This window comes from Phyllostomus discolor, chromosome 2, assembly GCF_004126475.2.
Source record: "Phyllostomus discolor isolate MPI-MPIP mPhyDis1 chromosome 2, mPhyDis1.pri.v3, whole genome shotgun sequence".
Classification (NCBI taxonomy): Eukaryota; Metazoa; Chordata; class Mammalia; order Chiroptera; family Phyllostomidae; genus Phyllostomus; species Phyllostomus discolor.
Window position 1 is genome coordinate 59,126,665 of NC_040904.2, and position 22,384 is coordinate 59,149,048.

Sequence of the window (22,384 nt, forward strand, 5' to 3'; positions counted from 1 at the left end):
GGGTCTTTCTTTGGTGGATCCTTCCCTCCAGCTGGTTAACTAGGGGTTGCTCCGTCCACCACATCTTGTATTCTGTTGTGCAGGTGTGGACAGGTTGTGTTGAAGCTGGTTCTTCTGTCTGTCCAAGATTTTGAGGCTTTTCTCACAAAATTGTTCAGATATTTGTTCTGGGTAATTTCTCCACCGTTTAGTTATAATTCCACATTGGTCCTTGGTGGAGGTTAGTGTGGCTTCCACTCACTCCTTCACCTTCTTCTGTTATTATCTATTGGTGGTTCCTTGGTTGGTAAGTTCTCTCTTCCAGCAGGTATACTGTTGTTCACAGCTCCCACCTACTCTTTTATGTGATCAGTTGGAGGGGGAAGGCAAAACGGATTAAGACAGCAGGAATGTATTCTATGGAACTTACATTACCAGCCTGTAGAGAACAGTTAGGAGATCCTTTGGATAAATATAGTGTTAACTGTGATATTTCATCCAACTAGTCATTTTTAAAACAGGGTGGAAAAAAGGACTCTTGTTAGTGGGGGGAAGGATTGTGAGTGGGATCCAGAAAACAGTGAGCTTGTGGGAGGTCAGATTATGAGATATTGTGAGCATAAAGGATAGAAAATAGATGCAGTGTGTGATAGAATAGAGTTAACCATGGCAGGAATAAAGTTCTGGAAACAGTGAAGTGAGCTGAGATCCGGGAGGGGTGCTGTTTAGTATTTACAATTGTATGGAACAGTTATTTACAATAGTAATGGAGCAACAACCATATAACAGAATCTATGTGATCTGCATAACAATAGGAAGTGCATGACCTAGAGTAGTGTGCTATTGTGACACAAGTAAAGTGAAGCAAGGAAAATTAAAAATAAACTATGAAAGAGAGAACAAAGAAACCAGTCAAACAATGCAATTGAACAAATAAAACAAAGAAAACTAAATAGAAGAGAAATTAAAAATACTAATAAAATAAAAGAAGTGAAAATAATGAAAAAAGTAATACAAAAAACAATAACTTGCAAGTTATATGGAATAGCAAAGTGAAATTTATCTCACTCTCTCAATTATTGGGACTATTCCTTTGGGTCTGACTCTGGTCCTTTCACAGCTCCAGGTTTTATTGTCTCACTTGTGGGGGTGGGGGGGGGAGAAAAGAAAGAAAGGAAGAAGAAGAAAAAAGCCTCCTGGGGCTTTAAACTGGCCAAGCCAGTTCTGCTGGTCTTCCTATCTGCAGCAGGCTGAGGGGGTATGGGTTTCACTTTTCTCCCTTCCTGTGGTTTTGCACAGATGGGGGCCAGGTCTGAGCCACACTCTTCCGTTGTTGCCCAGCCTCCAGCCCAGTTCTTCAGTTCACTGCCAAGCCCCCAGTGCCCTTCAGTGCCCAGCCTACGCCTTCAGTCCACCAGTTGTGCTGTCCTTGAGGTGCACCAATTAGGGGCAACTCACCCACCACCTTCTTGCTCTTTGTTGTCCTAGATGCTAGGGACTCTCAGAGTCTCTTCAGGGTAGTTCGGTTTCCCCACTGAGTTAAGTCTTTCTGGGGATTGCTGACTCCCTGAGCCTTGCTGCTCTCCTCTGCAGGAGGTGTCTCCACCTTCCTCTTAGCAAGTCACTCAGGGTGGCTGTTGTGGGTGCACACCTCCTCTGCTGCTGTGGCCAGGACGGTGGGGTCAAGTGCACTCTGCCCCTGGAGCTGCAGAAGTGAGCATGTGGTCTCCACTGCTGCCACAGGAGCACAGTCAGGAACACAGTCTCCAGGCTGCAATCAGGCAAGCAGTGGCCTCTGCTGCAGCAGTGGGGGGTGGGGGCAGGTCTCAGCTGCAGGGACAGGGAGGGTGTCTGGGTTGGTAGCATACCACTGGGGTTGTGGGAGCAGTTGGGTGCCCTCTGTTGCAGCAGCCAGGAGTAGGGTAGGGGCGCAGCGTGGTCCTGGCAGCAGAGGTGGCTGCGGCTGAGGCTGCATGTGCAGGCATAGCCAGGGGAGGCAAAGGTGGCTGCTATGGGAGAACTCCCTAAACTGCCACTGAGTACTTTTTTAATTCCTCCTGTTCAAGCCTGCTGCTCCAGACGAGCTCCTGGCCTCTCACCCAGCTCACCTCTCTAACCAAACCAGAGACTATCCAGGTCAGGGTCGGTCACAGCCCAACTCTTCCCAGCCAGCATCCACAGTCCCAGTGGCATCCACAGTCTCAGTGGTTGTACACCATCCCTGTGCACCTGCCATCCCATTATTATTTCCCCACTGTGACTTCAAGCATCTAGGTCCATCCTGGTGCTGCTCAAACCTCCGTTTAGAACAGGAAGAGAGCCATTGTCCTGGCTCTCTTCCAAGAATCCTACAGCAGGCCTGGCAGGTGCCAGGCCTGGGGCTGCAGCCGCCCTGGTCCCCACACTTTTCCCAGGGACCTTATTGTCCCAAAGCAATGTCCTTACTGTCTGATTTTACAATATCCTCTACAGTTTTGGTCTCCAATCTTCATATATGCTGGGATATCATTGGCTGTCCACTTTGTTCCTCAGAAGATTGGCTAAGTGTTCCACCTGTGCACAGAAGGAAGTGGACTCCACTCCCACCTATCTCGCCACCATCTTACCCCTCTGTGGGCTTTGTTCTCTTTTTCAAATTCCTTTAAGTGTAAAGTTAGACTGTTTATTTAAACTTTTTTTTGAGATGGGCCTGTAGTGCTTTGAATTTCCCTCTTAGGATTGCTTTTGTTGAGTCTCACAGATAGTTTCTTTTTTATGTATATTTTATTGAGTATGCTGTTACAGTTGCCCCAATTTTTTTTGCCTTTGTCCCCCTCTGCCCCATACCCCACCCTCTCCAGCAATCCCCCATCCCTTAGTTCATGTCCATGGGTCATGCATATAAGTTCTTTGGCTTCTCCCTTTTCTATACTGTTCTCAATATTCCCATCTACTTTATTCCTACCAATTATGCTTCTTGATCATTACACCATTTCCCTTTCTCTACCTACCCCCTCCCAGCTGATAACCCTCCAAATGATCCCCATACCCATGATTCTGTTCCTGTTCTGATTGTTTGCTTAGTCTGTCCATGTTTTTATTTTTTAGATTCAGTTGTTGATAGTTGTGAGTTTCTTGTTATTTTAACGTTCATAATTTTGATACTCTTTTTCTTAGATAAGTCCCTTTAACATTTCATATAATAAGGGCTTGGTGATGATGATGAACTCCTTTAGCTTTACCTTGTTTGGGAAGTACTTTATCTGCCCTTCCATTCTAAATAACTTTGCTGTGTAGAATAATCTTGGTTGTAGGTCCTTGCTTTTTATCACTTTGAATACTTCTTGCCAGCTCCTTCTTGTCTGCAAAGCTTCTTTTGAAAAACCAATTGGTAGTCTTATGGGAACTCCTTTGTAGGTAATTCTCTGCTTTTCTCTAGCTGCTTGTAAGATTCTCTCTTTATCTCTAACCCTTAGAATTGTAATGATGATGTGTTTAGGTATGGTACTCTTTGGGTCCAACTTGATTGGGACTCTGCTTCCTAGACTTCCTGCACCAAATTAGGGAAGTTTTCTTTCATTATTCTTTCAAATACATTTCCAATTTCTTGCTCTTTTTCTTCTCCTTCTGGCATCTGTGTGAGGCAAATTTTGGAACTCTTGAAGATGTTCCAGAGGCTGCTTATACTGCCCTATCTTTGGATTCTTTTTTCTTCTTGTTGATTGGTTGTTTTTTGCCTCCTTATGTTCCAAATTATTGATTTGATTCTCAGCCTCATCCACTCTACTATTTTCCCTGTAAATTGTTTATTTCAATGACTGAATCCTTCATTTCTGACTGGATCTTTTTTTCCCTATAAATTGTTTATTTCAATGACTGAATCCTTCATTTCTGACTGGATCTTTTTATGCTGCTGAGGCCCTAAGTTCCTTGAGCATGCTTATAATCAGTGCTTTAAACTCTGCATCTGATACATTACTTATCTCCATTTCATTTAGCTCTTTTTCTGGAGTTTTGATCTGTTATTTGGACCATGTTTCTTTGTCTCCTAATTTTGGCAGCCTCCCTGTGTTTATTTCTATGTATTAAGTATAGCTGCTTTGACACCATGTCTTGGTAATGTGGCCTAATGTAGTAGGTATCCTGTAGGGCTCAGTGTAACAGCCTCCTCTGTCACCCAAGCTGAGTATCAAGTTACACCCTACAGGTTGGCTGAGTACACCCTCCTCTTGTATTTGAGCCTTGGTTGCTGTTGGCAGATCAATGGGAGGGATTTACACAGGCCAGTCAGCTACAAGATTGGCTGTGACCATTTACCACCAACCTCCACCCTGTACAGAGGAGGATCAGCTGTGCAGGGGCACGATTGCAGTTCTCCAAAGGGTCTGTAGCTATCCACTAGGTGTGGTGGCTCTGGGTTTCCCAGGTGGTGCAGGCCAAGGTCAGCCCCCACTTGTGTTTTGCCCAAGGCTGCCCTTCCTGAGCTATAAATCAATCTAAGAAGGCTGCTACTTGTGCTGGCCTTGGAGATTCTCTGGCAAAGCCAAGCTGTGAAACTAATCTAGCTGCTGCTAGTGCTGGACCTGGAGCTCACTGGGGCCAGCTATTGCTTGTTTGATAGGACTTAACAAGCTATGAAGCATGAGGCAAGGCCAGTTATTCATATGGAAAAGCAGCTTGGGTGGACCATAAATTGGGTGGGGCGGTGTCTCTGAGGATCAAAAGGTATTAGCCAGGTTGATGCAGTCTCAAATATGGTCCAGCCTGCTGGCTCCATGGCTCTGCAGGAGGGCTCAAAAAAGGGACAATGGCTTCTGCTCGCCTTGACACCAGACACACCTGCCTCTCCCAATATGCCACTGGTGCCCTTCAAGCTGCCACTCTGGCGCTGTATCTCAGAGGTAGTGAGTCTGAGTAGGTGAGTCCATGTGTGCTTTTTAAGAGGAACTTCTTGGGGCTCCAGATGTTTCTCCCACTGACTCAATCCCCACTGGTTTTTACAACCAGTGTTTTGGGACTTACGTTCTTGGCACTGGAACCCTGGGCTGGGACTCCTCACTCCCGAGATATCCCTTCCTGAACTTTTATGCAGCACACGTGTGCAAGAGACCAACCTGTTCTGCATGTGTGCTCCTCCTACCAGTCTGAATGGATGTGGTTTCTTTAATTCTGTAGTTGTCAGACTTTCATTCAAGCTGATTTGTGATATTTCTGAATGATGGTTGTTCTGTATTTTAGTTGTAGTTTTGATGTTGTTGTGTGAAGAGGTGAGCCATGTCTGCCTATGCTGCCATCTTTACCAGAAGCTTCCCCATAGATTTTGGACTGTTGTGTTTTCATTTGTTTCCAGGTATCTTTTATTTTCTTCCTTGATCTCATGTTGACCCATTCATTGTTTAATAACATGTTATTTAATTTCCATATCTTTGTGTGTTTTTCTACTTTCATAGCACTGTGGTCATAGAAGATGCTTGATATAATTTCAATCTTTTTAAATTTATTGAGATTTGTTTTGTGTCCTAACATGTGGCCTATCCTAGAAAAAGTTCATGTACACTTGAAAAGTATGCATATTCTGCTGCTTTGGGATGAAATGCTCTGAAGATATTAAAACTATTTTATATAGTATGTGGTTGAAGGCTGCTGTCTCTTCATTGATTTTCTGTCTAGAAGATATATGCATTGAAGTCAAAGGGGTGTTAAAATCCCTTACTATGACTGTGTTTCTGTCAATCTCTCCCTTTATGTCCATGAAGATTTGCTTTCCATATTTAGGTACCTCTAATATTGTACCTAAGGTTTTATTCTCTTGTTGGATCGTTCCCTTTATCCTTATGTAGACCTATGTTAATAGGTGCAGACTTTTGTCAGACGCTGCCGGTGACTGACCCTGAGCAACCTGTTCCTAATTATCAATGACCCAGAGCTTGTGGCTCCCTCTACTAGAACTGTTTGTGTGCAGAAAGAACCAGGCTGTGCACCAAGGCCAGCTTTTACCAGCACCAGGCCCAGGGGAGGTTAGTCTAAAATCTCAGAGCTCCCAGAGATTACCTTAGTTGTTAAACTTAATCACTGAGATAGCCTCCAGCTCTACTCCTCAGCAGCCCAGCTTAAGTGTATGGGATGGGGCAGAGTAATACCTGTGGACAGGGCTATTGCTTCCTTTGAGGCTGATGCCACTTGGAGGGGAGTGCTCTGCTTGAGAAAGATGGCCTCTGCAGTATGGGAAGTGACTCAGCACAGAGATACTGCCAGCTGTTCCTTCGGTTTTTTCCCCAGAGCCACCAGCCCTAGACTCTCCTCAGGCACCAATAGTCCACTTTGCCCTCCCTCTGCTGGAGCCCAGGTTAAGTGTCTGCAAATGGAATTTTGTGCTTAAGCCCCTTAAGAGGCTCTCCCCAGTTGTTTCTCCTAGGTGGACAGAAACCCCTCTGCTTTTCACAGCTGGATGTTATCTGAGTTCCTTTCCTGGCTCTTGCAGGCTGGGGAGTCCAGCTTGGGGTTTAGACTGCACAATTCTCAAGCGGAAACCCCCAGCCACTGAAATATCCCTCTGGAACTTCAGCAGTTGCCCATAGGAGCCCAGCCAGCCCTTTCAGACCTCCTTTGCACTACCTACCAGTCATGTCATGGTGCTTACTTCCATCTGTCTTTGGTTATAAGGCTTCTTTTCAGCTAGTGTTTAGCTGATTATTCTAAATGATTTTTCTACAATTTAGTTGTAATTCCAGTGGTCCTGGGAGGATATTTGAGCAGCTTCCACTTACTCCTCCAGCATCTTGGATCTCTGTCTATTTTTAATGAATCTTCCAAATCCCAATGGATAAAACTTTGGCGAGTATGATAAATAAAATAAAGAAAATAATACATCAATGCCTTTGACATCCCCTAACAAGAAACAAATATTGTTGGAGGGTAATTTCACTGTTACTTACTGATAATAAACTAAGAATTATTTTATTAACTATTTCCAATCCTGGAGCTGTAATTAGGGAAAAATCTATAATGCAGAGTATGTTACCTAGTGATACCACTATACATAAGTATTATCACAAGTGTAAAAATAATTAGAACTCGTATTTGGGAAGATCAAGATATTAGCATAAACTTAAAAATTATATACACTATTTCTAAACAAGAACTTCAACCACTAAAATTGAGCACAATAAAAAAGGTAGTAGGAATATGAGAAAATTATTGTTACTAATAGTACTTTTTAATGTACTGTTATTAAAAATCATGTAATTATATAATATAGACATCTTCACAGGAGTGTGATATTTATGAAAGATTTTCTTTAAAGAAAATGTAGTCATTAAAATTATGGCACTGGGCTACTTCCGGCCATGACACAGGCATAGGTAGACACACTGTGCCTCCTGGCAAAACCAAAATAAGGACAACAATTTAGAAACAAAATAATAACCAGAACTGACAAAAAAACTGAACTGTATGGAAGTCTGACAACCAAGGAGTTAAAATAGAAACATTCATCCAGACTAGTAGGAGGGGCAGAGTCGACGGCCGGGCGGAGAGGGGTCAAGGCAAAAAAAGCAGTGGCTTGTGGACCCCAGACACGCAAGGCAGCAGCTGACGGATCCCGGGGGTGCAAAAATGGCATCGGGCGGAGCCTGGGTGGGCAGGCAGTGGCTGGCAGACCCCGGTACCGGGTGGCAGCAAGCAGACCCAGCAGGGTGACGATTGTGGAGTGGGACGCAGGGCGCAAGGCGACTGACCTGGCAATCCCATATTCAGGTGCAGGTAAACCAGCGAAACTGGGGAGCAAGGTAGACTGCACAACCCAGGGTCCCAGCGCAGGGAAATAAGGTCTCAAAACATCAATTGAAAACACCTGTGGGGGTTGAAATGCAGAGAGAGACTCCCAGTCTCACAGGAGAGTTCATTGGACAGACCCACAGGGTCCGAGAATGTACATAAGCCCACCCACATGGGAATCAGCACCAGAAGAGCCCCGTTTGCTTGGGGGAAGCAGTGGGGGGGACTGAAATCCGAGAGAGAGTGGACCAAGCACCATTGTTACCTCTCGGACCCCTCCCCAACATCCTGTGTCACAACCCAGGACTGGGTTGCCCTGCCCAGGGCAAACACCTAAGGCTCCACCCCTTACTAGTAACAGGTGAGTCAAGACAAAAAAAAAAAAAAAGGCCCAAACGGAAGAACAGATCAAAACTCCAGAAAAAATACAACTAAACGATGAAGAGATAAACCAACCTATTAGATGCACAGTTCAAAGCACTGGTGATCAGGATGCTCACAGAACTGGTTGAATTTGGTCACAAATTAGATGAAAAAATGAAGGCTATGCTAAGTGAAATGAAGGAAAATACACAGGGAACCAATAGTGATCAGAAGAAAATTGGCACTCAAATCATTGGAGTGGACCAGAAGGAAGAAACAACCAAACAGAAAAGAGTGAAAAAACAAGAATTCAAAAAAATTGAAAGAGGCTTAGGAACCTCCAGGACACCTTTAAACGTTCCAACATCTGAATTATAGGAGTACCAAGAGGAAGAGAAACAAACTGAAAACTTATTTGAACAAATAATGAAGGAGAACTTCCCCGATCTGGCAAAGGAGATAGACTTCTAGGAAGTCCTGGAAGCTCAGAGTCCCAAAGAAGTTGGACCCAAAGAGGAACACACCAAGGCACATCATAATTACATCAGCCAAGATTAAAATGAAGGAGAGAATCCTAGAAGCAGCAAGAGGTAAGGAGACAGTTACCTACAAAGGAGGTCCCATCAGACTGTCAGCTGATTTCTCAAAAGAGACCTTGCAGGCAAGAAGGGGCTGGAAAGAAGTATTCCAAGTCATGAAAGGCAAGGACCTACATCCAAGATTGCTCTATCTAGCAAAACTTTCATTTAGAATGAAATGGCAGATAAAGTGCTTCTCAGATAAGGTCAAGTTAAAGGAGTTCATGATCACCAAGCCCTTATTTTAAGAAACGTTAAAGGGACTTGTCAAAGAAAAAAAGATAAAAAACATGTATAGTAAAATGACAGCAAACTGACAATTATTAACAACCACACCTAAAACAAAAAGAAACTAAGCAAACAACTAGAACAGAAACAGAACCACAGAAATGGAGATCACATGGAGGATTATCAACAGGGGAGTGGGAGGTGGGGGGGCAGGTATGGGGAATAAGTAGCATAGATGGTAGGCAGAAAATAGGAGGAAAGCAAGAATAGTATGGGAAATATAGAAGCTGAAGAACTTATGACACATGGACATAAACTAAAGGAGGGGGAATGTGGGTGGGAGAGGGTGTGCAGGGTGGAGGGGAATGAAGAGGGGAATGAAGGGGGGAATGGGACAACTGTAATAGCATAATAAAATATATTTTAAAAATTATGGCACTGAAGAAGCTAATAAATTTTTGAAACTTTTATTGTTTTAAATTTAAAACAAAATTCAGTTTGAATCACAAGTGGGAATACAATGCCTTCAAGATTTCTAAAGCTATTATTCTACATAATGAAACAGAATTAACAGCATAGCATAATGTGAACTTGTCATTCCAGTGATTTATATTTTTTCTTGGTATAACTTAAACTTGTTTTTTACTTAACACAAGTTAATAGAACTATACAAAAAGAGATATTTTTAAATGACTTGCCAAAATTATTATGAATGTGCTTAAGAACACAAATCTGTAAATGCCTGGGTAAACGAGTCAGTAAAGTTTTTACCTTAATAGTGACTTTACAAGGCTTTACTTTTGTAAGCAAGAAGAGTAGATTGTGTTGTTTTTGCTGAAAACACTTCTTTTATACTTACTCTCTCTGTATTACAGGTCTATAGAGAACCCACACACTGCATTTCATAACATTCTGATCTACCTGATTTTCTGTGTAATGCTAGTCCCACAAGGTAAGGAACTTCCCTATTGCTCCCTAATGCTAGTGGACCAACCCTAAGTTGTGATCCACTTTCATGCCTGCAGAAAGGCCTGCTGGTCCTTTTCATCAGCCCTGCCTTACCTGCTGCCAATGAGAAAATGGACTGGGAAAATTCTCGCTATCTAACCCACTGTTTCCTTGGAGGTAGAGACAGGGCACAGGAAGGGGAGGACTTAGCTGTTAACAGATTTAGCACATACTTTATATGTGTACTCTAGAACACGGTGTTGCCTCCAATCTCCTATCTTTCAGTCAACTCACTTCTAACACTATAAGTAAAATATAAGATGGTCTCAAGTCTGTATCATCAAACATAAAGCCTCTTCTGTTACAGTAACTAATCTTTCTTTGGATTTAAAAAAAAGAAAAAACTTCCCTTAAGGAAAAAACACCATTGGTTACCTAACCTGATTGCTAAATTATAGCTCATTTGTTTGAATGTGATTCAAAGAATCATCTAGAATTCTGTGGCAACTACTGTGAGTTTGATTATCAATAAAATAACAAAAAGATAGATGGAAGGATGAATTACTGAAGGTCCAAAATCAAATTCTGATTCTAAACACAATAACAAATTTTTCTATTCAGGATTAAGCTGTCTTTAGGAGTCAAAATGATTTGGAGGTCATCCAACCCAACTTTCATCCAGATATTACACCTCTCACATATAGTAGTCTTCTGAATTATAAAAATGTATAAAGTTATTTCAAAAAACCTACATAAATAAAAATTATCTATATATAGAAATATCTATTCAGCAATTCCATAATTTAAATATTCAAATCAAATTGGATAGAACTGGTTCCCTTTCACTCCCAGACTGTATTTACACACTAACACATCAAGTAACATTAAAACAATGATGAACAGACCACCTGGTTTAAATGGAGAACACAGTGTTCTAACACAGTCCCCATTTTTTCCATGAACATAAAACTTTAAATCGCATATATGAATTATATCTCAATGTACTGTAAAAAAAATTACAAGTAACTTACTAACCTGGACTTTGGTCTCTCATTTTAAGGTTTGGTTCTGGAATGCAAATATGGTGTTTGAAAGCCCAATAAAATCAATCTCATATATAGTTTGTGTATATATGAATCATTTACAAGGACCGATGAATCCACTGCATCGCCAATGGAAGGTTTTGGTGAAAAAGCAAATGTGTCCAACATAGAAAATAACTCTTTATTTGGTCAAAAGTATAAAAGGTTTGACCTATTTGAAATATGAAAAAGCTGAGTATTTGCAAGATATGTGAAAATACTCAGCAAAGATACTATGAAAAGTTGAATAACAAAGTAACTTCTTTCTCAAAAAAATTATTTTAGGCCACAGTATATAACAGAACTTATTGCTATTTGAGATATCATTAAAAATAGGTTCATATATAGAAGTGCTTATGTATCAGTAATACCTCTTCACTGATATGAAACGATATGCCCCTTCTAGAAGACATACTCACTAAATCTCCTTTCTAAAACTGTATTTTTATCATTTCAAAAACTTCTGTGTCTAATATGATCAAAAAGATCTTACCAAAATCACACAAATTATAAATCAATTAAAGTTCTGATTTCATTAATTTTAGCTTGTTTCATTTCATCAGCATTTGTTTTTTTAGTTCCAAAGGCTCCAGCTGCAAGCTCTCTCTTTGTGTTTTGTATTTTCAGCATATTTTCTTCAACAGAGTCCTTAACAATAAACTTTAAAAGAAAAAAAAAGTTAAATTAGTTAAGTACTTTTTAGGGTTACAATATTTAAAATCTTTAAAAATAAACAAAAACTTGTTAAGATGGAAATGTGGGTCTACATTTTCTAGTATTATGTAGCTTTCAAAAATGGTCAATAATAATCTATTAGAAACTGTTTAGCTCCTTTTCCTGAATAAACAGGGAGAATATTTAGAACATAATAACTAGAGATAAGCATTGCTTTCCTTCATCATTCAATATGGTTTTCTGCTAAAGACATAAGTTATATCTTAAAACTCCCTCATCAGAGAAGAATAGCATACAAAAAAGCCAACTTTATAGGCAGCTCTGTTAACTGGAATATGATCAAAATACACTTATTGTATTTAAAAAGGTGAATGAGATTTTACCAGAATTTCAAGAATGAGCTTTTATCTCGTAAAATTCATAATGTAAAAATTTTTTTAAAAAATGATCATCTCCACAGATGCTTAAGCATTTGATAAAATTAAACATTTATTTATTCCTGAGAAAATAATGTCTTCATTAACTTAGAAATAAACACCCTCAACCTTATTAAGGGCAGCTACTAGAAACTTAACAAAAACAACATATTTAATATAAAACAATAAAAGCATTCCCAACAAAAACAGTCACAAGTCAAAATGGTTACTATCACTACTGCTAGTCAACACTGTGTAAGAGTACTGGTTACTGTGGTAACTAAGGGTGTGTTACAAAATGTTATTGAAATACTTAAAAAACCCAAATAGCCCTGGCCAGTGTGGCTCAGTTGGTTGGGGCATCGTCCTGTAAACTGAAAGGTCACAGGTTTGATTCCTGGACAGGGCACATTGCCTAGGTTGCAGGTTCAGTCCCCAGTCAGGTGATACAGGAGAAGCAACTTGATCGATGTTTCTCATGTCAATGTTTCTCTCCCTCTTTCTTCTTCGCTCCCCCTCTCTCTAAAATCAATAGCCATGTCCTCAGGTGAGGACATTAAAAAAACATAAATGGAGATGTGACCTAAGTTCCTGTACAGGAAAACATTAACAAAAAAGATAGTTCTCAAATAATCATAAATTCAATAAATCCCAAACAAGATTTCTTAAATGAGATTTGCTAACTGAAATCCAAAGTTCAATTCAAGAGTAAATAATAGTAATAACCAATATAATTTAAAAAAGGGTAATGAGAGCACTTTACTCTAGTATATATCAAAGCATACTTTATAAAACCATAGTAATTATAACAATATTTTCCTGGGAATAGGAAAAAAAGAGATCAATGGAACAGAACAGAGTCCATAAGAGACCCATGTAATATATATGAACTAGTTTATGATGAAAGTGAAATTTCAAATCAAAAGAAAAAAGGGACTTTTCAAAACAATTGATAATGAAGCAAATAGTTCTTTGTTTGAAAAAAATACAATTATAACAGTATCATGAATCATAAACAAAACATGAAATACTTCAAAAGAATCAAAAGTAAATATGAGATTCATTTTTAAAATTTGAAGACAAAGCCTTCTGTCCCAAGCAAGACCTAAAACCCTCAATAGCCCTGGCTGGCGTAGCTCAGTGAATTAAGCGCAGGCTGCGAACCAAAGCATCACAGGTTCGATTCCCAGTCAGGGCACATGCCTGGGTTGCAGGCCACGGCCCCCAGCAACCACACATTGATGTTTCTCTCTCTCTCTCTCTCTCTCTCTCCCCCCTTCCCTCTCTAAAAATAAATAAATAAATAAAATCTTAAAAAAAAAAACCCACAATATACAGAGAAAAAGGCTGACATATTTTAAATCATAAAAATTTTAAAACTTTCATGACAAAAAGCACATAAAGTTCAAATATGAGCAAGAGCCTGGAATAAACCATGTCCAATACACTTAAAGCATTTAAAATCAGAATGTATAAAGGAACCCTTTATACTCTAAAACCGTATTTGTACTTTTTGAAAACTAGGTAAAATATATAAACAAGCAATTCACAGAAAAAAATATTAACAGACAATAGTTATGCTCAAGGTCTTAGGTAAGTGAAAATTAGAAAGGTACTTTCTTGACTATTACATAAGCATAAATTCATATCATTCTCATACATCACAGTCTATTCTGAAAACAAGTTGAAAGTTATCTAATAAAAAATTCTAAATCCAGAATTCTATTTCTTAACCAATCCTGAAGAAATATTTGAATAAATACACAAAAATGCAGGTTATATAATGCTCACTATGGCATTGTTTTTATTAGCAAATAAATTGAACTGGTTAAATAAAGTGTGATGTATCTAAATTCAGGTGTTAACAAGAATGGGTATGTAGAGTAGTCAGAGACAGAAAGTAGAAGGGTGATTGCCAGGGGAAATAGGAAAGAATAGTGACTTATGGGTAATGGGTACAAAGTTTCAGTGTGAGGTGAAAAATTTCTGGACATGGATGATAGTCATGACTGAAACAACAATGTGAATGCCCTAATACCACTGAACTGCACAGTTAATATTTTTTAATATTTTAAATATTATGTTTATTTATATCTTACCAACACACAATAGGAAAAACAGAATAGGCTAGATCTAAATGTTCGTATATGGTAGTCTCCAATATACACCGTTAAGGAGGAAGAAAATATGTTGCAGAATAATATGACCCCATTTATCTTAAATTTTAAAAAAGGTACACATTAAGTATGAATGTATGTAAACATAGAGAAAGGGACATTGAACAGCATATATTAAATGATTTATTGATGGTGGTTTCCTCTGAAGAGAATAAAGGTGATCTTCATATTTCAATCTTTTATAATAACATATCCATGTATTATCTGTATAACTTGAAAAGCCTTAACAAGTTAACTTTAAAACAGATGACTTAAATGACTCCCAGCCAAAAAGGAGGCGCAGGTAGACACACTGTGTATCCTCATACAACTACAAAAAGGACAACAATTTAAAAACAAAAAACAACCAGACTGACAAGAAAATCGAACTGTATGGAAGTCTGACAGCCAAGGAGTTAAAGAAACATTCATCCAGACCGGTGGGGGGGAGAGGGGGCGAAGACGGGCAGTGGGGCAGAGAGAACTCATAACAAGGTAGCAGCTGGTGGACCTGGTGAGGCAGCGGGTGGTAGAGCAGGCAGTCCCACATTTGCGTGCAGATAAACCGGGAAGAACAACTGGGGGGCCAGACAGACCACACAACCCAGGGCTCCAGCCTGGGGAAATAAAGCCTCAAACCTCTGATTGAAAATATCTGTAGGGGTTGAGGCAGCATTGGGAGACACTCCCAGCCTCATGGGAGAGTTCGTTGGAGAGACCCACAGGGTCCAAGAATGCATACAAACCCACCCACCCAGGAATCAGCACCAGAAGGGCACAATTTGCTTGTGGGTAACAGTAGAAGTCACTGAAAACTGGCAGAGAGCAGAGCAAGCACCATTGTTCCCTCTCAGACCTCTGCCCCACATAGTATCACAACACAGCAATGTGTGTTACCCTGCCCTGGTGAACACCTAAGGCTCTGCCCCTTACTACAGAACAAGCATGCCAACAACAAAAAAATGGCCCACATGAAAGAACAGATCAGACCTCCAGAAAAAATACAAGCTAGCAATGAAGAGATAGGCAGCCTACCAGATGCACAGTTCAAAACACTGGTAATCAGGATGCTCACAGGATTGGTTGAATGTGGTTGCATATTAGAGGAAAAAAGGAAGGCTATGCTAAGTGAAATAAAGGAAAATGTAAAGGGAACCAACAGTGACAGGAAGGAAACTGGTACTCAAATCAATGGAGTGGACCAGAAGGAAGAAAGAAACCTTCAACCAGAAAAGAATGAAAAAAACAAGAATTCAAAAAAATTAGGAGAGGCTTGGGAATCTCCAAGACATCTTTAAACATTCCAACATCCGAATTATAGGGGTACCAGGAGGGGAAGAGGAAGAGCAACAAGTGGAAAACTTATTTGAACAAATAATAAAGGAGAACTTCCCCATTCTGGCAAAGAAAATAGACTTCCAGGAAGTCCTGGAAGCTCAGAGAGTCCCAAAGAAGTTGGATCCAAGGAGGAGCACACCAAGGCACATCATAATCACATTAGCCAAGATTAAAGATAAGGAGAGCATCTTAGAAGCAGCAAGAGATAAGGGGACTGTTACCTACAAAGGAGTTCCCATCAGACTGTCAGCTGATTTCTCAAAAGAGACCTTGCAGGCAAGAAGGGGCTGGAAAGAAGTATTCCAAGTCATGAAAGGCAAGGACCTACATCCAAGGTTGCTCTATCCAGCAAAACTTTCATTTAGAATGGAAGGGCAGGTAAGTGCTTCTCAGATAACGTCAAGTTAAAGGAGTTCATCAACACCAAGCTCTTATTTTATGAAATGTTAAAGGGACTTATCTAAGAAAAAGAAGATTAAAAAACATGTACAGTAAAATGACAGCAAACTCACAATGATTAACAACCACACCTAAAGCAAAACCAAAAGCAAACTAAGCAAACAACCAGAACAGGAGAAGCAGCACAGAAATGGAGCTCACATGGAGGGTTACCAACAGGGGAGTGGGAGGAGGAGAGAGGGGGGAAGGTACAGAGAATAAGTAGCATAGATGGTAAGTAGAAAATAGGGGCAAGGTAAGAATAGTATGGGAAATGTAGAAGCTAAAGAACTTATGACACATGGACATGAACTAAAGAGGGGGAATGTGAGTGGGAGAGGGTGTGCAGGGTGGAGGGGAATGAAGGGGAGGTAGTGGGACAACTATAATAGCATAATCAATAAAATATATTAAAAAAGAAATGTTAAAGGACTTATCTAAGAAAAAGAAAATTAAAACTATAAACAGTAAAATGATGACAAACTCACAGCTATTAACTGAACATTAAAAAAAAACTAAGCAAACAACTAGAACAGGAATAGAATTCACAGAAATGGAGATCACATGGAAGGTTATCAGCAGGGGAGGGCGGGGAGGGGGAAAAGGTGCAGAGAATAAGTAGCATAAATGGTAGGCAGAAAATAGACATGGGGAGGTTAAGAATAGTATAAGAAATATAGAAGCCAAAGAACTTACAGGTATGACCCATGGACATGAACTAAAGAAGGTGGAATGTGGGTGGGAGGGGGTGTGCAGGGCGGAGGGGAATAAAGGGAAGGAAATGGGAAAACTAATAGCATAATCAGTAAAATATATTAAAAAAAAAAGATTAGCCAGTCACATCACTGCCTGGTCTTTCTTGTGTTGGAGATAACATATGCTTATTTTTCCCTATATAATAAATTTGGTTTCCTATTTGTTAAATGTTCATAAATCTGTAGGAAATCTTCAGTGTGGTGCTGAAAAGCCCTAGGTGGTGTCTCAGAAGACCTAATTCTAATGTTATTTTAGCCCCTATTTAGCTGGAGATCTCTGGCCTGGGCTCTTAACCTCCCTGGATGTTTCCTCACGTGTAAAGGAGGTGGAATAAGTAATCTTATGTTTACCACTCTGTATTTTTGATATTAAGGGTATCTTGGCTAAAATGTTTGAAATGATCTTAGAGATGTTAACATTTGTAGCTTCAAAGCTGTTTCCACAATAAAATTGACTCAGTACACTAAAGAAAAAATAAATAAAAATAAAAAGAAATAAAATAAAATAAAATAAAATAAAATAAATACAATACATAAAAATAAAATAAATAAATAAAAAAATAAAATAAAAAGTAAAATAAATTAAAATAAATAAATAAATAAAGTAAAATAAAATAAAATACTTAAAAACTCACTTTTGTGATGATCACTTCCTGTTTCTGGCCAAGCCTATGGCACCTGTCAAAGCACTGATCTTCAGCAGCTGGATTCCAGGCCTAGCAAATGGAACAGGAGTTGTTTTATTACCACACTGATCTGCACAAGTTCTTTCATTTCAGTATTCATACACCTTTAATTGACTGAAATTTTTCTGGCTGAATTCAGATACTGACATTATAAATGCTCTCGGATAAAAAATCCACACTCCCCCTAGGCTCCCAATCACTACTATGATAGGCAGGTACTCGCCCCCATCATTTTACTCCAGTATCTAAGACAGGGCCTAATACATAGAAAACACACACTATAAATGATTGTTGATTAATCACATAATAGCTTCCTGCTTTTTTTTCCCATTTTAAAGTTGATCTACGTGTGCTTAACAGGGAAAAAAAAGTTTACATAGTCTCTTAAGTAACTTAATTTATATCAGAAACTATGTAATTGGGTCCATTTATGAAAAAGTTTTTCTACTTTTGCTGGTGTTTTATTCTGTTTTGTTTTTTTAACTTTCCTATACTTATTAAGTAAAAGTATAAACATTTTTTAGGGGCAATCAAAAGTCCTAGAAATTATTTAAGACTTTGTTGATACAATTTCCTGTATCTATATTTGAAATCAGTTTAACCTCAAAACTGAACTAAAAAAGAAACATTAATTAACATTGGCATTATCACAGAAACTGTCTTACAGTGAAGAATAAAACAATGAATCAATCATAAGGGAAAAATAAGCAAAAAAGATACAGAGTTCTTCAGTCTAGAATGATAGGAGTAAAGTAGTTTTGAAACAGATCATGAACTGTCAGCATAATGATCATTAACTTTCAAACTTAAACTATTGGGTAACACTTGACAACTGAAAATGAGATGTTTGGGGGAAAAGGAACATTTATACAGCAAAGTGCCACCTGAAAATAGAAACAAATTATTAATCCATAAGTAGATGTTAAGTTTATAGTATGATTTATACTTATTGTGTTATTTTCTTCTATTTAAAGTCCCCTTGAGATCAAGGGAAAAGATTTTACTACTAACTTGCTGTAATTTGAGTTTTGGTTTGTTTTTGGTATAGAAGTTAGATTTAAGGACAAAACTCAGCTTATGATTTTCTAAAACTGATAATCATATTTTCTATTTCATAAATGGACACATTTTGAAACCATTATACCAAGAGCCCAGGTAAAATGTTCCTTTCCATTGTCTGTATTTTGCCTAGAAACCTAAGCTGGAAATAATACATCTAGTATAACAATCAGGAATCCAATTTACCTCATGATAGTATAAAACTGATAGCTCCCATTGTCCCAGGAGTAATGAAGTGATTACCTTTATCAAAAGCACATAATGGAACATCACAATAAACTTTAACTCTTATACAACAAGGTAAAAGATTTTCATGAGCAAATTCTTCTGACTGAATCTTATTTTGGTGCAGGGGACCTGACTTTTGTTTTAAAGTTAGAAAACATTTGAAAGCTTGAAATGTTCAATCAACTCACTGTGAAACTGCTAAAACATTCTGTAAGTTTTTTAAAACTATAACTGCTAAAGAGCTTAGTCTCTGACAAACTATAATACTAATTAAAATACTGTATTTGGTATTAATAGCCACTTCCTTATCAAATACTATGATTATAACCAAAGAATAAAATACTTTGGGAATTAGTTCCAATATTCCGCCTCCAGAATTTTCGTTGTGTTAATTAATACACAGTATGTCCAGAAAAAGTCAAGCCACTGTTACTATAACAAAGACGGTTTACATGACATCGATGCAATCTGGCAGCCAAGGAGAGTGGACTGGAATGCACATACATAAACAATGACAACTTCACTGTACTAGTTAGTGGGGGTGGCAGACACCACTGAGTGAGCATGAATACTGTGGAATTGCCTTATCCTAAGCAGTACTCAGTGCGATGAACCCAAGTTACTCTAGAGTGCCTCCAGCCCAAATGGCCCCATTGTGCAGTTAGAAAAAGGCACTCCTATGTGGATGCAGCTTATGTCACACAGTTTGGTGAGTAAAGTTGAGAGTAAATTTTAGCTCCCACTCTACCCCTAGGCCTCCACCACACAACCATGAGTGACTGCACTTTTAGACAAAAAATTTACCCAAAACATTCCATTAATGGTATTGTTTCTAAATTGTGAGGCTGGGCCACTTGCACCTGAACAACCTGTGGTCTGTATAAAATATAGCTTCCTGGATCTTTTATGATTTTCTGATCTTTTAAGATCAGAAATTACATCTTACCTAATTCTTTTGTACATTGCAGCTTAAGATCAGCTACTTCATTTATCTTGTTTATAGCCAGATTCCCAGTGCCTATTAGAGTCCCTGTCACAATGCAGGATCTCATTATATGTTGGATAAATGCATGAAACCACTACTCTTAAAATACTACAGTTAATAGAAACTTATTCTGTATATAGAAGATAAATAGAAATGTATAGTTCTTAAGGACATGGCCTCTGATACTGGTTTGTATATTACTAGATGTCTGATGTTAGGCAAGTTATTCTACTTCTCTATGCTTCAGATTCCTAACCTGAAAAATAGGAATAATAACAAGATCTATCTCATAGGGATGTGAGAATTTTATCTCACTGATATATGTAAAGCACTTAAAACTATGAAGGCATTTACCAAATAGTTTTTGTTCCTTACATTTTTAGACGTAATAACATACCAGAAAGTCTACAAAATTACTTACTGGGTCCATTAAAAACACTCGAGAAGCTGCAGAAAGGTTCAAACCAACTCCACCTGCTTTTAAGGATAGAAGCATTATAGTTGGAGATCCAGCTTCAGTGTTTTGAAAACACTGAATCGATTCAACTCTTTTCTTTTGGGCCATTGAACCATCCAAACGAGTAAACACAAATCCAGAGGCTCTAATGGAAGGGACAAAAGAGACAAATAATACTTCCTATACTACAGTAACTGCAGTGGCTTTATTCAACCAATTCTTTCACTCATTTATTTTTACAAATATTTACTAACCATATACTACAATGTCAGGCTCCAAATATATATATAAATATAAAGTTAACCTCATATAAATTGTAAGTATATAGAAAATTAGAAATTTAGAAAAAATTAGAAATATAAATTAACCTAAATTTTCTGCAGTCATCTTTTTGCAATAAATTCAGACTTAATCTTTAAAATTCCATGCTCCCAGAAAATATCCTTTATTGTGACTCTGAATATTATTTTAAATAGACGAAATAAATAAAACTGATAAGCCTTAAATAGTTTTTGCTATCCAAATCAAAACACATATAAAAATCCATTTACTGAAAGTGAGAAACACTGTTCAACTTACCTGAGTGGTGTTTCTATTAAAGACAGAAACGTTGTAAACTGAGAAACAACTAAACTTTTTATGTTGGGGTTCTTCTTTCTTAAGTCAATCAATGCATGCATTAGGGCATTGATCTGGAAAAAATCAGAACACCCGTTAGGTTCCATTTTGAACTGGCAACATACATCCAAAATTTATTATAAAGAGAAAAGTCTTGCCACGTTATTTCCCTAAAATGCAAAAGTAAAACACCACCAATTTTTAAAATTAAGACTGAATAAATACTATCACAATCAGAAACCTTTCTCTTTCCTCTGAAAGTTACCACCAGAAATAACAAAGCCAATAATCAGCAAAAAAAATATTCAAATGACAGAATTAAAGGCATAATTATTATTTCTATACATAGTATTTCTTTATATAAACATAATGCAATTACTCTAATATTTTACCTTTGAACTAGATGTCCATTCCATGTTAGACTTTTTCTCAGTGTCACATGCCAATTCTTCTGGAGGACATTCTAATAAATTGTCTCCATGTATATCATTTCTGCATAAAGGGCATTTAGCATGTGGCTACGTAAGACAGAACAAAGTATGAGTGATACTTATCAGAGGAATGGAAATAAAAATTAACCTAAAATTTCTAAAAAGCATTTTGAATTCTGTATATTTACTAGCTACAATTCTATAAAACCTTTTATTAGATTCATCCATTTGAGACAAATCTGTACATGCTGAACTCCAGGCAGATAAAACGTTCTAATGTGGTAAGTGGGATGGGTAAAGAAGAGAACAGAAGTATGTGATCTTGACTAGCACCAAGGACTTGAAACAATAAATGTTTCACTATCTGCAGACAAGTAAAGAAACCATGAACAGTTTCTTGAACCTAACTATAACAATATAACACACTAGTTGAAACCATTTAAAGGAAAAAAAAAATCCTTCTTAATGGCTTGTAAAGCCAGTCAAGATCAGTTAGATCCTATCAGGCTCACTCAAAGCAGTATCTGTTGTGTCCATTTGATTTGTACCAAGACATGCTAATTAATAAAAAAATTCTGAAACTAAAACAGTGTAGAAGTCAGCACAGTGGGGTTACCTTTAAAGGAAGAGGGAGCAGGTAAATGACTGGAGAACACAAGGACACCTAGGTAGTCTTTACTTGGTATGTTTACTTCACAACTCACAGAGCTGTACAATCATGACTTCTACATTTTTTGTATATGTATATTACATATCAAAAATGTTTTTAAAAACTCTACCTCAGTTGAAGGCCTGCTTACAGGATTATTTCACTTCAAAACATTCTACTGTATGTAAGAATCTAGATCTACATTAACCAATACCATAGCCAATAGCCACATGCAGCAATTAAGCCTTTGAAATATGGCAACGTGCTATAGACATACAATACCAATGGATTTTGAACTTAAATTTTAAGTTAAAAAAGTCATAGAAAGTATATCATTAATAATTTTTATATTTTAGATATATTGGATAAATAAAAATATATTGTAAAAGTTAACTTCGTCTATTTCTACTAAAAATACTAAAATTACCTTTGCATCTCTCATTATCGATCTATTTGTTGGACAGCAATGGTATAAACAATTAGAACTAGAATACTGACTGTGAAAATGCTACCAAAAATATAATGTATTTTTATGTTAAAAGGGCTTAATTATAAGAAAT

The 22,384-nt window shown here is 38.1% G+C and overlaps 1 protein-coding gene across 5 annotated transcripts in view; it reads right to left on the minus strand.

Annotated features, from left to right (window-relative positions):
- Nucleotides 1-9,354: 9,354 nt before the first annotated feature.
- HLTF (helicase like transcription factor) overlaps nt 9,355-22,384 on the minus strand; it is a 63,399-nt gene continuing 50,369 nt past the window's right edge. For all 5 annotated transcript variants that reach the window (XM_028504077.2, XM_028504086.2, XM_036017900.1 and 2 more), the window contains exons 21-25: nt 21,137-21,262; nt 20,706-20,818; nt 20,091-20,271; nt 17,347-17,427; nt 9,355-11,593 (exon numbers count right to left, since the gene is read on the minus strand). In XM_028504077.2, the coding sequence (XP_028359878.1) occupies nt 11,441-11,593; nt 17,347-17,427; nt 20,091-20,271; nt 20,706-20,818; nt 21,137-21,262 (654 nt within the window). In that variant the 3' untranslated portion in view covers nt 9,355-11,440. The remainder of the gene's footprint in view (nt 11,594-17,346; nt 17,428-20,090; nt 20,272-20,705; nt 20,819-21,136; nt 21,263-22,384) is intronic.